At 39.8% G+C, this 17357-nt stretch overlaps 1 protein-coding gene across 7 annotated transcripts in view; it reads left to right on the top strand.

Moving 5' to 3' along the window:
* The window catches only part of Nalcn (sodium leak channel, non-selective), a 351653-nt gene that overhangs the window by 250188 nt on the left and 84108 nt on the right, over nucleotides 1-17357 (top strand). For all 7 annotated transcript variants that reach the window (XM_011245094.3, XM_030247866.1, XM_017316063.2 and 4 more), the window contains 2 exons: nucleotides 5529-5665; nucleotides 7064-7205. In XM_011245094.3, coding sequence (XP_011243396.1) covers nucleotides 5529-5665; nucleotides 7064-7205 — 279 coding nt within the window. The remainder of the gene's footprint in view (nucleotides 1-5528; nucleotides 5666-7063; nucleotides 7206-17357) is intronic.

Below are 17357 nucleotides of genomic sequence, written 5' to 3'. Positions count from 1 at the left end.
TGACTTACTATCTGAGTCGATGCAGAAAAACCAAACATCACTATCATCACTGGATAAAGATGCACAGAGAATTAAACCTTAATTTAATCACATAGCTAAGAGGAGGGATTCCTTTCCATTCCTGTGTAAGCATGGTATGATAGTTCTTCTTGTACTGAACAACTAATAGTTACTCTTCAGTTGCACTAACTCACACATCTATGCAGACACAATCCCCAACAAGCAAAGATTTGATCTGGAAATGAGAATATTTTACAAGTCTAGATATTTTCTAAGTTATTTTCTTTTAGAAAAAAAATGACGCCAAAAAAAATTACAACTAACATTAATACACACCTCCAGTTCAGCTGTTTTGTCACAGCATTCTGAAAAGAAATTTGGTTGAATAGTGTTTGAATATCTTAGCAGAAGAAAGCACAGGCTGCAACAGGGAAGATGGGAGCGATGAGGCAGAACGGGGTATGTGTCATGCAGCGCAATTATGCCTGAACTCTCTTGAGAGGACTGGAAAAGCAGATACTTTCAGCTCCCCAATGCCAGCAGTGATATCGCAGCACGACAGATGCCGAGCTGCAGAAGAACACAGCTTAGATGTGTGTGTGTGTGTGTGTGTGTGTGTGTGTGTGTGTTTCTTAAAAGCTCAAGGTTTGAAATTTATTTCTTTTTCTGATTGTAATTTATCTTTTGCATATGCACTTTTCCCTCCTTTGCTGTGTGAGCCTGTCACAGAGCTATCATCTGATCTGTGGGGTGCAGACAGACTTCTTGTTCAGTTGAAGCCATTATCAACTCCCTCCTGTGTGCCATTCTTTACATTAGATTCTTCAACAGGAAGAGGAAAGTCTTAGCATCCTCTATATTACCTTTGTCTCCAGACTTTGGATCTTTTACATTTTAATGAACATTTACAATTATAATTACTTTATTTTTAAAAGACTTGCTTTGGAGGGGGGATAGTTTAATGATCATAAATTCATATATAGGCCTTTTATTGATTGTAGCCATTCATCTGTATCAAAGAATATTTGCTTTTAGAAAATATGCCTGGGAGAGAGAGAATAAAAGGTTAGGATGAGAGGTAGATAATCATTTCACCGAATTTTAAGTATCTTTGTGAGTGGTTTCAAATGCCATGAAGTTGCTTTTATCTGATCTTGGTGACCTTGATCTGCCCCACCCCCAGAATGCCCCCCACCCCAGATGACCAGGTCCATTTCCTATCTTGTTCCTTTTTTCTTTTTCTTGTGTTTTTTGTCTTGGTCAGGCTTGTGCTCTGGGGATGGCAGAATGATAAAAGTTATAATGGTGATAAAATAGGAGTTATATGACTTTGTTTAAATGTATCAACTGTCCACTTTTAAGTGGACTGAAATAAACATAGGGTAAGACCATTTGCTGATGTTTACAAACATAATACACCCAAACTAAACATACCAAGACAACTTCATGTTAGAAACCTGTCTCACCATTGTTTTCAACCTGCCCCTGGAACACTGATCTCACTGGAAATTAGCAATATAGATTAATGTTGTCTATTTGTGGACCTTACAAGCTTGTCTTCCAATATATGTTCTTTTGTTATGTCTGATTTCCTGCCCTCAATATTGCAGTATAAAATCTGACTACATTTTTATTAGGCTGCACCTCATGCATTTCAAGTGTCTAAATAGACCACAGTTTGTTTTTCTGTTCTATTGATAGGCATTTGGGTGGGCTGTAGTCTGGATGCACAAATGTCATTGCCATAGAGATGAAGGCATGGCTGTGGTATACACACTCCTTCCACAACAGGCCCATGGAGGTGTATAGGAAAAGAAGGAACTCATGGAACTTCTGGAAAGGGGCTGTTCCTGCTCATAGGAGGCAACTCGATGTCCTCTTTTCGAGCTGCCACTCCCTCTGTTCTCTCCTGACCCAACTGTATATCTGAGCATCCCTGGTTCTCACCATTCAAAAGGAAGATTTTCAATAACACAGAGAACCTTCTGAGTTATTCAGAAGAGCTTTGCTCTTTGTAGTGTTGTGGTTCAATGACCAACTCCTGCTGAGCTTCAATTTGTTCCTGACCATATTCTATTTTCACTCTCTGGGAGGTGCTATGAAAGGAAATTTAAAAGTGGAATCCTGCCCTGAAGGAGCTTAAGTGCTCTTGGGAATATTAATATACCCTAATGCAAATTAGAATTCTACAAGATCCATTTTAAAAACGTGAAAGCAAGGAGATTTTACAAAATAGTATTAGTCTACTGTATTGATCACTGTATTCTAGGGCTTGGTTAGCTTTAATTTGATATATTACCATCATGCCCTTGACAAACATGGTCCAAACATTCATCAGCTTTTCAGTGACAAACATCATGATCAGCTAAATGCTGCAAGAATCTAATTTCATTCCATTTTGCAAATGGAGAGTTCTTACATGCTACCTAAAAAAAAAATTAGCTGCCCAATTAACACATAGATACTGTCTATACTTCTGTTCACTCTACCAGGCTTTCTTTTGTTTCTACAAAATCTGTGACGGAATCTCTCTCTATCACCCACTTAGTGTCATTTATTTGGTAACAGTTTTTTTTTTCCTCTGACTTCATGTTAACTACTGTCCCAGGACACAGGATGAATGTGAAGAAACAAACCCCACCAGTTTCCCAGCCGCCCAGGCCTCATACTCTTGGAGAAAGTGCTTGACATATCTTATGTGAAACAAAATTCCTTACAATGATAATGTGAATGGTGCATTTAACAATTTTCCCCCAAACCTACTGAGCTTCAGAACAAGACATTCCTGGAATATTGGGCTTTTGCAGAAATAAACGGCTAATCATTCTGGATGAGGTGTGTCAGGGATCATCTGATGTTTACATTCCTTATTGGAGAAATGGAGGGAGATTCAGAACAAACACTGAGAAGAAGGCATTTGACATTCAAATAAGGTTGGAAGAACGAGCCACAACACTACAGAGAATCACAGGAAGTCAAGATGTAGTGAGCCCTCAGCGCTCACAGGAAGCCTTGATTCAGAAATTAATTCATTGACGCTGGAGGGGTTCATGGCTTCTGATTCACAGAGCTACCAGTCTTTTGATAACTGCTGCAGCAGCCTAGAAAACTGTTAAAACATGTACTAGATTGAACATCAAGAAACTGAAGATTTCTCACTGCCTCGATCCATATGAACAGCCACATTCTATGTCCCAGCTCAACATCATGTGAGCTCCTAAAAAAAGATCCTCTGAAAAACTATGCGAGAACCTAAAATCCCAAGAACAAGTAGAAGTTCATGAAGTTTAAGGAAGTAGAGATGGGGCAACAGGATGCAGCAGGAATGAAGGGCTATGCTTGTGGGGGTCTCAAGAGGATGTGATGTGGACACCCAGATAACTAAAGCTAGACAGGTGGAGAGAAAGGAAATGAGACTTTGAGTCCAAATGGAAGGTTTTGACCTCTTTATTTTATTTTTATTTTTTTGTATTGGAGTAACAACAGATAGGTTTTAAGATTGAGATTTTTGTAACCACAAAATGCAGGAATAGGTGATAAGGAGCTAACATGGAGGTAGAGAACCCTAACAGGGCTTGTGAAGGTCCAGTCAGGTTCTGGTGAGGATGAAAGGAGTCAACAGATGGAGATGGTTTTAGGGAGATCTCAGGATTCTCATTTTGATGAGATGCTCTGACTGACATACACTTTACCACTGTGTCTCACCCTAGCAGAAAACACAATTCAGTCCACATAGCTTAGACCCCGCCCCCAAGAAGTGGAGACAAGAATCACACACTGCAGCCTGGGAGGTCTGTCAGTGTGGGAGAAATAATACCATGGTTTATTTTTTTCTCATTTCTTGCCTTGGGTTCCCAAGCACTCTGGTCACATCTCTTTATCTTTCTTTATCTTTCTAGGTAATTGGTCACATTATCTTTCTAGGTAATTGTCTATTCAACTATCCAGTGGGTTGTGATATGAGCTGGGTCGGGGGGAAAGGCAGGCGCCCTTTGATTTTTATAGCCTCAGAATTTTGCACGGGATCTGGCTCCCTGGATTGGTTCTAGAAGTGACAGCACAAATATCTAAACAAATGAGTCAGTAAATGCAATTGAGCAAGCTCCTACCTACACTATCAATCTCATCCGTCTCTGGCCTGCTATCACGGATTGCCTTGCTCTCTGGTCGGTCTTAATAAGTCAGCAGCTTTTTCTTTCCTTCTGGCCCCTACTTACCACTCGCAAATTTTCACCAGTTGTGTATCAGTGGCCCATTAGAAGTCAGTTACTTCTTCATAAGCTTTCATTGATGTACAGAGTTACTTTTCAGATTACTCTCATGCCATGGAGATTTCTGTGCTCTTTGTTTTGTGACCTTGGATGCTAGAGCTTTACTATCATCATCATCATCATCATCATCATCATCATCATCATCATCATCATCATCATCATCATCTCACCCGTCCCTTCTGATTAGCAAAATTTTTCTGGGCTTCTACTGACTGATAATTTCCTGATCTAAACTTTGAAATTTGAAAGCTGCATATGTATCAAAAGATGGCCTAGTCGGCCATCACTGGAAAGAGAGGCCTATTGGACACGCAAACTTTATATGCCTCAGTACAGGGGAACGCCAGGGCCAAAAAGGGGGAGTGGGTGGGTAGGGGAGTGGGGGTGGGTGGGTATGGGTGACTTTTGGTATAGCATTGGAAATGTAAATGAGCTAAATACCTAATAAAAAATGGAAAAAAAAAAGAAAGGAAGGAAGGAAGGAAGGAAAGAAAGAAAGAAGGAAGGAAGGAAGGAAGGAAGGAAGGAAGGAAGGAAGGAAGGAAGGAAGGAAGGAAGGAAAGAAAGAAAGAAAGAAAGAAAGCCCACATTACACAAGAGGCTTTGATGCTCTCTTAACCCGTTTGGAGTTAGTAAGACCAGTGTTATAGTTTGGAGAGGGATAGGAAACAGGGAAGAAAGATTCACTGCAATACACAGAGTGGTTCGTCTTAAGAGGCAGTAAAGAGTGAAGAGAAGTCACAGGAAAAGCCAGCATTGGAAGGAGGAAGATAAGAAAGCATGGACTGGATTCAAGCCAGTTATTGATTCTTAGTTCCACGTCTGCCCCAGATAAACCTTGGCTTACAAGAAATCAAATTTGTGCAGATGTAAATACATCCCCTTCAGTTAGCTAAGGAGATAAGCAAGTCTGCCTGTGCATAAAATAAATCCAAATGTTTAATTGTAAGTAAAAGCTAAAGATGTTGTGTGTGGGGTGAAAGGAGACTTGTCATTGAGAGTACAACAACAACAACAACAACAAAAACCTTCCTTTGAATTTTATTTTAAATTGGTTTAGTTTGTTCTTAACTTTTGTCCTTCCCTGAACTCAGTTTTAGGACTCAGTGAACAATCTCTGGGACCGCTGGGTGATGTGCATGGTGGGTCTTTTCTTCCATCTAGCGGCGATATGTGTAATTACATGTTATTCTCCCAAGTCTGAAATTGTTCATTACAATGGGATTCAATTTTCTTCTCCCCCACCCCACCCTTTAGCTAAAGCAAAGTGAAGCGAACGCGGACACCAAAGAAAAACTCCCTTTGCGCTTGAGAATCTTCGAAAAATTTCCAAACAGACCGCAAATGGTGAAAATCTCAAAACTTCCTTCAGATTTTACAGTTCCTAAAATCAGGTATCAGATTGTTTCGTTGACTGTATCTCTTCACAACGTGGCTTACCATCTAAGTTAACCTCAGCCTTCTTTCAGACTGGCACGTGGGTAGGTTTGGGGTTGTGTTTGAAATTGTTATCTCCTGTTCTTCTCCCTGCCTTTGTGGTACAAAGCCTTTGAGTTCCATGAGTCATCCCTTCAGAGAAGAAGCAAGTGAGACACAAGCTTGTGTCCCCGCCTCCATCTGAAGACTTTTTGGTCATGAGACCTCCTAGGTATAGACAAGGTGGACTTTTCAGTCATTAGACCTCCTAGGCATAGACAAGGTGAACTTTGCTCAGAGGGAAAGAGGACAGACTTCGATGTGAGCACTTTATCTCTAAATACATCAGGCAGGCAGCTCTGGAAGGTGTCTTTGTTACAGCAGCATTGGCTTATATGGCCATCTGGTCACAGTGTAATCTGCCTCCCACTGGTTAAAAGAACCTTAACATTTACACCCACACTGATTCAGTTTGCACTAGCTTTGCCTTCCTGCTAAACAAATGCATTCTTAAGGTGCTTGGAACTTCCTGCTTTTAATAATTGGAGGAAAGTCTTCCAATGATAACTCAAAAGGCTCCAGGTACAATCATGAAATCATATAGACTTTTCCATTTTTTTAAAATTTATTCACTTATTTATCTTTAAACATCTTGGTGAGGGATTAGGGAAGGTTGAGATTAGGTGCAATGCCAAACACTTGAAACTCCAATAGAAAAAGAGGATCATGTCACTTAATGCCTGGAGAGAGTTCTGGACATTTTCATGGTTTTATCAACATCAGATATGTTGATGCAGATGGTGATGCTTACTGCATTACTGGGTGTACAATGCAATCTTATGGGGCCACCATTTGCATGCAGCCTATTGGTGACCAAATTGTAGCCAAGTTGCACATGACAGCATTTCTTTTTCTGATTTTAAGTTGCTTTCTTTGTTTACTTGCATTAATGTTATTTAAATTTTTCATATTTTGGTGATCAGATGAAGTCTTTTCCTTTTGAGTCTTTAAATGTAAAATTATCTCTCAAGGACTTTTATGATGAATAGAAGTTTGAAAAGATGAATTAATTCTTTCAAGTAGTAGGGAGAAAATAAAGTATCTCATTACCACGGTAGGATTCAAATCACACCATCAATTATTAGAAACCCTTGCTTTTAAGCTATTTCAGGGACATTATGTCTTTAAACAGGAGTTTGCAAGGATTCAGGAAGCTTTTTCCCTAAGTTAAATAATTTGATAATTAAATCCAACCATCGCCCTTGGTATGACACATCTTTATTTTTGTGATCTTCTGCACTGCTTCATTGTCTCTGAAATGCCACCTCCCATTCTACTTCCTGAGTAACCCTGATCTGTGTGCTTCATTCACAAAGGGAAAGCTTCATGAAGCAGTTCATTGACCGCCAGCAACAGGACACCTGCTGTCTCTTCAGAATCCTCCCCTCTACCTCTTCCTCATCATGTGACAACCCCAAGAAGCCCACAGCTGAAGACAACAAATACATTGATCAAAAAGTAAGAACCACTGTCTCCATCACCAAACCCCTCTAAAGCACATGTTAGAGAAAAATGTGGCACAATTATTTAGAGTCCTCAATTCCTAAGTCTGTAGGGAATAGAGAAGAAAATAATAAATAGATAGGTGTATGTGTATATATGTACATATTGTTTGTGATGTAATTCATATTTCTATTATGTTAAAAACTCGAATGCCAACTTGCTCCTGTCCAGGCTCTCCTGACCCTCCTCTACCCCACAGAGCTGATATGTATTGTGTCCTCTGTCTTAGTCATCTTGCCCTAGGTTATGTCAATGATTATTGCCTTTGTGCTATGTCTCTTCATTTTAAAGAACTTTCCCTCATTTATTTTCTCTTCACCATTCTCAGATCTCATTCCTCATTCTTGTAGAGAACACTCTGTTGCTAATGTCTTCTCTTTTTTTTTTCATTCATTTATTTTTTGTCAGTTGAAAATAATTAGGTTTGTATCTGGTTGGTTAGATTTCATTTTCTTTGGGGAAAGCCTGTGAGATGTTGTCTGCATTCTTGGGGCTCAAAAATTTTATTAGTATATACCTTCTCTGTCCTTTCTCATCAAAATTTCACCAACTGGGAAGGGAGATTTTTCAAAATAAGACACTTACACAAGGACATTCCACCTATGACTTGTTTAAGTGTGGCATATCCATTTTAGGACTGCCTTTCTCCCTGTCAATTACTGTCTCTACTTTTGTCCTTGGCATTAATATTTTGTTTTCCCCCTACCTGGTTTTTTTTTTTTTTGTGGTCACAAAATTGACTTTAGATGATACCATATTTGCTTTCATTTGTGTAGTGAGAGATTATGCCATATGTGTGGTACTTTTAACTTCTTTTAGTTGGTTCTTGATTTTGCTTGCTTGAAATAAGACCCTATGGTATCTATACTTCCCAGTCAGTACCATAAACAGGTAAAGAAACAACAGCCCAAGTAGACACAGGAAAAATGTTTGGAGAAACGGTAACCTAGTCCAGGACAGTCTGCAGTTACATTTTGCATTTCTAGAAAGCAGATTGGTTTTGTCTTAGTGTATTGAATTTGTTTCATTATGTTTCCAAACTTGACTATAAGCCAGAGGTGAAGTGGCCTTCTCCTCACCCTGACTATGCTAGGGTTATGACTACCTGCATCCAAGAGAAAGACAAAAAAAAAAAAAAAGCTGATGTCCCCCAAATACCCAGTGTGACAAAACCAGGACATACTTTCTAATCATTAGGAACACTTTCCCACAGAAAACTGCAAATCAACCTCTTCCTTAAAAGAGAATATGAAGTTTTCACAATTCCTGGGTAGGATGCCCATCATTTGTTGAGGAAAGGAAACAAGCATGTTGGCAGGTGTCAGGGAGGGGTGTAGCAGAGGGGAGTCTCTGTTTACCCAAGCTGCTCCACCATCTACTATTTAGTTTAGACTATCAGAGCTTAAAATGCTACTTCTTGTTTTCTTCATAACATTTTGTGAGTGTGGCTGCTCTTTAGCTTACCAGAGCCATTGAACCCTGGGTGCCATCCATATTATTTATCTTGGACCAAGATTTTGAAGGTGACAGTTATCCCCCAGCCTCTAGAGTTGATTAAGACCCATCTTGTCTGTTAAACAAGACCATTATAGATAGCCATGTGTTTCTCTTCATCTCATCTCCATCTGGTAGACCTTACACAGAAAAACTATAGTTGGGAGGGTTCTCTCATGATATTTATTCTAACCTGAGCTAAAGCTGCGAAGTAGAATGCATATCTACCTCCAGGTCTCATCAGCTGATCCTAGGAGTGAGCACTACCTGTGTTACCATGTGTCCTAATTTGTTTTCTGTTGCTGTGGTAAACACCATTACCGAAAACAAAGTGAGGAGTAAGGGGCTTATTTCATCTGATAGGTTATAATCCAGCAAGGAGGGTAGGAACTCAAGGCAGGAACTTCAACTGGGGAAGAAAACTGCTTACTGTCTTGTTCCCTCTGGATAGCTTTTTTTACATTGCCTGGGCTCACACCCCGCAAGAGTGGCACTATCCACAGTGAGCAGGAGCCTCCTACGTCGATTATAATCGAGAAAATGCCTCACAGCCATCCATGTTCACAGGCCAATTTGATGGAAGCAACTCTTCGACTGAAGTTCCTTCTTCCTAGGTGTATCTAGGTTTATACCATATTGAAAAAAATTAATCAGGTTACCATGTAACTAGCCTTCAACTTTTGGCCCTATTTTAGTGGTAGGAAATTAGACTTCTTCCTTTCTAGATCCACTGTGTGCAGCAGCATCTTCCATCTGTTTCTGGAGCTGTTTATAAATACTTAGGATTTCTCATCTCTGTTTTAGAGTCTTTGTCTAGGGCAATCTGAGACACAGAAACTTGTGTGTTTCCATGGTGAAGACTTCTTGGAAGCAGAAAGGGAAGGGAAGTGGTCCATCATTAATATTTTAATCATACAGGTGTCTACTCATATTTCTTCATATTATTGAGATGGAAGCCTGAGTTTCCTATGCAAAGTGCTTCCTGATAACACAGATGTGAACTTGACTTCCTAGCAACCCAGTGATACAACCAGTTCACTCAACCTGCTGCCATGATCTCTTCAGTCTGTGTCACCTTGCTCTTGGCTAGTATGCCACTCTCTGAGTCAGAATCTGCCATGATCTAGACATATAAGTGAGCTTTGCAGAGCCCAACAGCAATATCTCAAGTACAAAATAATAATAAAATAATAATAAGCTTTAATTTTTATGTTTTGTTTATATTTTCCATTTCTACAAGTCTTCCATGTTCATTCAGTAATTCTACAAAAATGTGAGGAGCATCTGCTGTTTATTTATCTTCCATTCCTCTGGATTTGGGAATTCAAAAGAAAGCAAGATACGCACTTTAGAAACTGATAACACTAGGAAGAAACACAAAGAAGTTAAATTAAAAAGCTATTTTGAGAAGCAGAGCTAAAGAGAAAGCTCAGTCATCTAGAACATGTGCTTGTCTTGTAGAGGACCCCCACCCCCCACCCCCGTTTCAGTTCCCAGTACCCAATGGAGACTCACAACCATCTGTATGTAATTCCACATATAATGTCTTCTTCTGACCTTTGTGGGATCAAACATGCAACAGACAGGGTCCCTTGCATTCTCTTTCCAGCACAGTTGAAAATGAGAGAAAGGGATTTCTGACAAATAGGGGTCTACAGAAAGACTGTGTGTTTGCTGGCGCTGAGCAGAGCAGGGCAGAGAGCAGTAAATACCTTGAGTCCCAGTCCTTATCTGGAGCACAGAGTTAATCTCTTTTCCCATGTTTCTTAGGATACTTCAATATGGTCATATATGTTAGAAGGATGTCATCATGCCCAGTATAGCCTTTCAGCCAGATAAGAATGGTGATTGATTGAAGACCAACCAGACTCTGACAGAAGGCTCAGCAGAGGGGCTGGCAGTTGAGACAGATTGACTTAACAGTGGAACACATCTCTAATCACTTACTTGGTAGGCTATGGCAGGAGGATTCAAGACTAGCCTAGCCAACTATCAGACTGAGTATGGGGGACCCCAATGGAGGAGTTAGGGGAAGGACTGAAGGAGCTGCAGGGGTTTGCAACCTCCTAAGAAGAACACCAATATCAACCAACCAGACCCCCTGCCCCCAAGGCTTCCAGGGACTAAACCACCAACCAAAGAGTATACCTAGCAGGACCCCATGGTTCCAGCTGCATATGTACGAGGATTACCTTATCTGGCATCAATGGGAGGGGAACCCCTTGGTCCTATGGATTCTCAATAACCCAGCATAGGGAAATGGTAGGGCTCTGAGGCAGGAGTGGGAGGGTGGGTGGGTGGGTGGGACAGCACCCTCATAGAAGCAGTGGGGTCGGGGGGAGGGGATAGGAGGTTTGTGGAGGGCAAACTTGGAGGGAGGGATAACATTTGAAATGTAAATAAATAAAATAACCAATAATAAAAAGACCAGCTTAGGCCATGTAGTAGAACCTGGTCTCAGAATCAAAACAAATGATGACCTTATTAAAACAGACTTAACTTTCCAGTGTGACAGTATAGTTTAGCTCAATGTGTTATCTGCTGACTTATTTCCTTCTTCATACACTGTCTTTAATATGATTTTTAGTTTGAGTTCTGTAGATAACGCCATTGATGCCTCCACTGCTTACCCTTACATTCTTCTCATGGAATGAATTAAAGGGTTCTGGAAGATATTTTCTTGACAGTCTGTTGATTGGCATGAAGCGTTTCTGCAATTTTCTGCATGATTATAGACTATCATATGATTTGTTCTACTAACTCTATATGTAGCAAGTTATCCAACCTGATCTATAATTTCCAGAGTGAACAGTTACTCATTCATTCATTCAGTCAATCAATAATAGAGGCAGAGGGGTGGGAGCAAGCTGCTTTGGTCTTTAGGAATGTTGATCTTCTGAAATATTTTTACCAAGCAATAGCCTGGCAGCTCTAAAAAAATAAACAAACAAACAAAAAGCTATTTAAAGATCTATCTCCAAGAGAGAAGGAAGAGATAATAGGATGCTAACACCCAAGTATGTGCTGTATCTTAAGGAAACCAGACAGGGTGGTTCAAGAGAGAGGACAGGGGCTGGTATTCACAACACCAAATAAAATAATCATATGCAGGTCTCTAATAGCTTAAAATTGCCTCTGTAGGTAATGAATTGACCACTTAGACATAGTAATGAAACAAAAACAAAAAGATATACAATATAAAAAGCAAATCACCTTTTTCTCATTTTTATTGTTCTTTGTAAATTGTTAAGCTCAAAGAGGTGGCTGTGTTTGGGTGCACATTCTTCTATATAATAGCTCTGCTTTGAGGATCATTATATACCAAGAGTGCTCTGCAGGCAGTGGGAAAGTGGTTTACTGTCATCAACTAGTAAGAGAGAAGATTCCTAACCAATATTCTTGGAAAACTGTATTTATTCACTTGGAGGTTATATGCAATCTGTTTATATTCCTTGGATGTATGTTCATGAAAGTTCAAAAAGAAGCTACAGGCAGTTGTCCACTATTTGGGGAGAGTTAGTATGTGTTTGTCTGTTTGTTTGTTTGTTTGTTTGTTTGTTTGTTTGTTTGTTTTGAGAAATGTGGCTGCTGGTAGGTTGTTCATGCTCCAGTGGGCAGCCCTATACCATGAGGACATGAACAACACTACTTGAACTCGGTACATTATGTATATTTAAAAAAAAAGAAAGAAGGGCACATGAAGTTGGGAGAAGGAGAGAGGGGTCCAGAGGAATTAGAACAATGAGTACTGGATTGATATAATCAAAAGGCACTGTCACATGTAAAATAGGCATCAAACATGTAAGGCTGCTGCTAAAATATGTATTGTCCTGATATTTCAAGCTTCTTTTCTTTTCCTCCTTTGAATGCAGTTTTACTTACAGGTTGCAACTAATAAGTTGATACTGGTCACATTCATGGCATTTCATGTGAAGTTCAAATGCAGTTAAAGCCTATGATCCCAGGACTGCTTAGACTCTGGATTTAAATTACCAAAAAAATGATATGAATAGAATCAAAGTCACTCATCTGTGTCTCTAGTCTCAGATATAGATGTGGAGTCATTTTTGTCTTGACATCTGCAGTTCAAATCTTCCTAGAACATATTTGGGTTCTTTGTTTTGTTTTTACTTTAAGTGTAGAAGTGTTTTTACCTGCCTACATGTTGTTGAAACGTATGTGTGCAGTGCTCATAGAGGCCAGAAGAAGTTGTATCCCTGGGACTAGAGTTACAGATGGTTGTGAAATGCCATGAGTGTGCAGGGGATTGAACCAGGGTCCTTGGGAAAAGCATCCTTGTTTTTTTGTTTTTGAACTTTTTATTGATTCTTTGTGAATTTCATATCATGCACCGCAAAACCCACTATCTCCCTGTTGCTCCATATCTGCTCTTTGGTCTTGCAACCTCCAACCCCAGCCCTCAAAAACAAAAACAAAAAATCTCACCATAGAAGCTATAGTGTGTCATCACACAATACACCCTTTTGCCTTAACAGTTTTACTTGCAAATGCCAGTACTCTTAACACCTTTGCCATCTCTCCACCCCTCCACCATCCAGTATGTATTTGTGGTTTTCAAGTTTGCAGCATGTATTAAACATTTATGCTTGTTTCAGTGAGTCAAGCTGCTTCATGTTCTCCATAACAAGTCACTGCTATATAGTTGCAGACAAGGTATTAGGTGTTGATTTGGCCAAACCTGTGGTGACCTTCAGCCATGCTTGAGTGATGAAAGCACTGTCATAAAATTCAAGTCAATTAACTTTCCAGTCATTTAGTTCCCAGCTTTGTAAGATATGCTCATGAGTCCATTGACATGACTCACTTCCAAATAATCAGTTCTTCATAATATTTACCTAATTTACAGTTGTTTCAAAAACTAATTATGTAAGAAAATGTAAACCCAAGAAGGCTTAGAGAACAAAAGTAATCTTTTAGTGTGATGTTAATTCATTCTGAAAATGCATTTTTTCCTTTTTTTTAAATTAGGTATTTTCTTCATTTACATTTCCAATGCTATCCCAAAAGTCCCCATGCCCTCCCCACACTGTCGCCCCCCCCCCCCAACTCCCACTTCTTGGCCCTGGCGTTCCCCTGTACTTAGGCATATAAAGTTTGCAAGACCAATGGGCCTCTCTTTCCACTGATGGCCTACTAGGCCATCTTCTGATACATATGCAGCTAGAGACACGAGCTCCGGTGGGGTACTGGTTAGTTCATATTGTTGTTCCACCTATAGGGTTGCAGATCCCTTTAGCTCCTTGGGTACTTTCTCTAGATCCTCCATTGGAGGCGCTGTGTTCCATCCAATAGCTGACTGTGAGCATCCACTTCTGTGTTTGCTAGGCCCAAGAATAGCCTCACAAGAGACATCTATATCAGGGTTCTTTCAGCAAAATCTTGCTAGTGTATGCAATGGTGTCAGCATTTGGAGGCTGATTATGGGATGGATCCCCGGGTATGGCAGTCTCTAGATGATCCATCCTTTCGTCTCAGCTCCAAACTTTGTCTCTGTAACTCCTTCAGGGCAAAATGTCCACACTTTGGTCTTCATTCTTCTTGAGTTTCATGTGTTTTATAAATTATATCTTATATCTTGGGTATTCTAAGTTTCTGGGCTAATATCCACTTATCAGTGAGTACATATCATGTGAGTTCTTTTGTGATTGGGTTACCTCACTCAGGATGATGCTCTCCAGGTCCATCCATTTGCCTAAGAATTCCATAAATTCATTCTTTTTAATAGCTGAGTAGTACTCCATTGTGTAAATGTACCACATTTTCTGTATTCATTCCTCTGTTGAGGGGCATCTGGGTTCTTTCCAGCTTCTGGCTATTATAAATAAGGCTGCTATGAACATAGTGGAACACGTGTCCTTCTTACCGGTTGGAACATCTTCTGGATATAACAGAAGTTATGAAACAAATGGATTGAACAGATATCTACAGAACATTTTATCCTAAAACAAAAGGATATACCTTCTTCTCAGCACCTCATGGTACCTTCTCCAAAATTGACCATATAATTGGTCACAAAACAGGCCTCAACAGATACAAAAATATTGAAATTGTCCCATGCATCCTATCAGATCACCATGGACTAAGGCTGATCTTCAATAACAACATAATTAATAGAAAGCCAACATTCACAGGGAAACTGAACAACATTCTTCTCATTGATACCTTGGTCAAGGAAGGAATAAAGAAAGAAATTAAAGACTTTTTAGAGTTTAATGAAAATGAAGCCACAACATACCCAAACCTATGAGACACAATGAAAGCATTTCGAAGAGGGAAACTCATAGCTCTGAGTGCCTCTAAAAAGAAACTAGAGAGAGCACATGCTAGCAGCTTGACAACACACCTAAAAGCTCTAGAACAAAAGGAAGCAAATTCACCCAAGAGGAGTAGACGGTAGGAAATAATCAAACTCAAGGTTGAAATTCACCAAGTGGAAACAAGAAGAACTATTCAAAGAATCAACCAAATGAGGAGCTGGTTTTTTGAGAAAATCAACAAGATAGATAAACCCTTAGCCAGACTTACTAGAGGGCACAAGGTCAGCATCCTAATTAACAAAATCAGAAATTAAAGGGGAAACATAACAACAGATCCTGATGAAATCTAAAACACCATCAGAGTCTTCTACAAAAGGCTATACTCAACAAAACTGGAAAACCTGGATGAAATGGACAAATTTCTAGACAGATACCAGGTAACAAAGTTAAATCAGAATAAGGTTAATGATCTAAATAGTCCTATATCCCCTAAAGAAATAGAAGCAGTCATTAATAGTCTCCCAGCCAAAAAAAGCCCAGGCAGGACCAAATGGGTTTAGTGCAGAGTTCTATCAGACCTTCAAAGAAGATCTAATCCCAGTTCTTCACAAACTATTCCACAAAATAGAAACGGAAGGTACTCTACCCAATTCATTCTATGAAGCCACAATTACTCTGATACCTAAACCACAGAAAGACCCAACAAAAGATAGAGAACTTCAAACCAATTTCCCTTATGAATATTGATGCAAAAATATTCAATAAAATTCTCGCTAACCAAATCCAAGAACACATCAAAACAATCATCCATCCTGACCAAGTAGGTTTCATTCCAGGGATGCAGTGATGGTTTAATATACAGAAATCCATCAATGTAATCCATTATATAAACAAACTCAAAGACAAAACCCACATGCAAATGCGTTTCAAACAGCAGCTATTCACATTGAATGTAGATGTAGAATCTATTGTTCTATCTTTTACAACTTACAGGAAACTCACAAAAAATAAAACAGTTTTACACAGAATGGGAACCAACTTACATGGAACATCCTAAATTCCTAGGTAAGAGTGACTCTTTGATCTGTCTTTCTCTGTGTCTCTCTCTGTGTCTCTCTCTGTGTCTCTCTCTGTGTCTCTCTCTGTGTCTCTCTCTGTGTCTCTCTCTGTGTCTCTCTCTCTGACTCTTTCTGTGTCTCTCTCTGTGTCTCTCTCTGTCTCTCTCTGTGTCTCTCTCTGTGTCTCTCTCTGTGTCTCTCTCTGTGTCTCTCTCTATGACTCTCTCTGTGTCTCTCTCTGTGTCTCTCTCTGTGTCTCTCTCTATGACTCTCTCTGTGTCTTTCTCTGTGTCTCTCTCTGTGACTCTCTCTGTGTCTCTCTCTGTGTCTCTCTCTATGACTCTCTCTGTGTCTCTCTCTGTGTCTCTCTCTGTGTCTCTCTCTATGACTCTCTCTGTGTCTCTCTCTGTGTCTCTCTCTGTGTCTCTCTCTGTGTCTCTCTCTGTGTCTCTCTCTGTGTCTCTCTCTGTGTCTCTCTCTGTGTCTCTCTCTGTGACTCTCTCTGTGTCTCTCTCTGTGTCTCTCTATGACTCTCTCTGTGTCTCTCTCTGTGTCTCTCTCTATGACTCTCTCTGTGTCTCTCTCTGTGTCTCTCTCTGTGTCTCTCTCTGTGTCTCTGTGTCTCTCTCTATGACTCTCTCTGTGTCTCTCTGTGACTCTCTCTGTGTCTCTCTGTCTCTGTCTCTCTCTGTCTCTCTGTCTCTCTCTCTCTCTCTCTGTGTGTGTGTCTATGTGTGTGCATGAGAGAAATACATATTTTTATTTCTGTGATATGAAAATAAGAACAAATTCCTTGACCTCTCCCTTTCCACATTCTAAGACTCATCCCAAAGCTTCATAATGTGACATTATAATGGAATTCACCTTTACATGCATTGTAACATGACTATTTTAGTCTTACAGACACCTACATTAGTCACCTTTTACAATTCTCTCTTTCTAAGCATAATGTCAACTCCATAAAAAGTTTGCTTTAGAGAAACCTCTCACTGTACACAGGATCTGTCATACTAGCTCCAATATTAATTTGCAGCTCATGGGTGCATGATAAATTTAAATCTAGTCAAATGAGGCACCACCTTCCACCTATGTAATTTTAAATAATTGCTTATTTCCAATTACTATGTTTTATGTGGGAGCCATTCAATAGAGTGCCTCATTACAATAATTGCACCATGCCTTCCCTGCAGAAGCGATGCTCATCAAGGCCTATTCATCAGACCATGGTTCTGTTTCATGGTCAGATGTTCATGTACCCACTTTCTCATTTCTTACTG

Source organism: Mus musculus, chromosome 14 (assembly GCF_000001635.26).
Source record: "Mus musculus strain C57BL/6J chromosome 14, GRCm38.p6 C57BL/6J".
NCBI classification, from domain to species: domain Eukaryota; kingdom Metazoa; phylum Chordata; class Mammalia; order Rodentia; family Muridae; genus Mus; species Mus musculus.
This window is presented reverse-complemented; position numbering and strand designations above follow the sequence as displayed.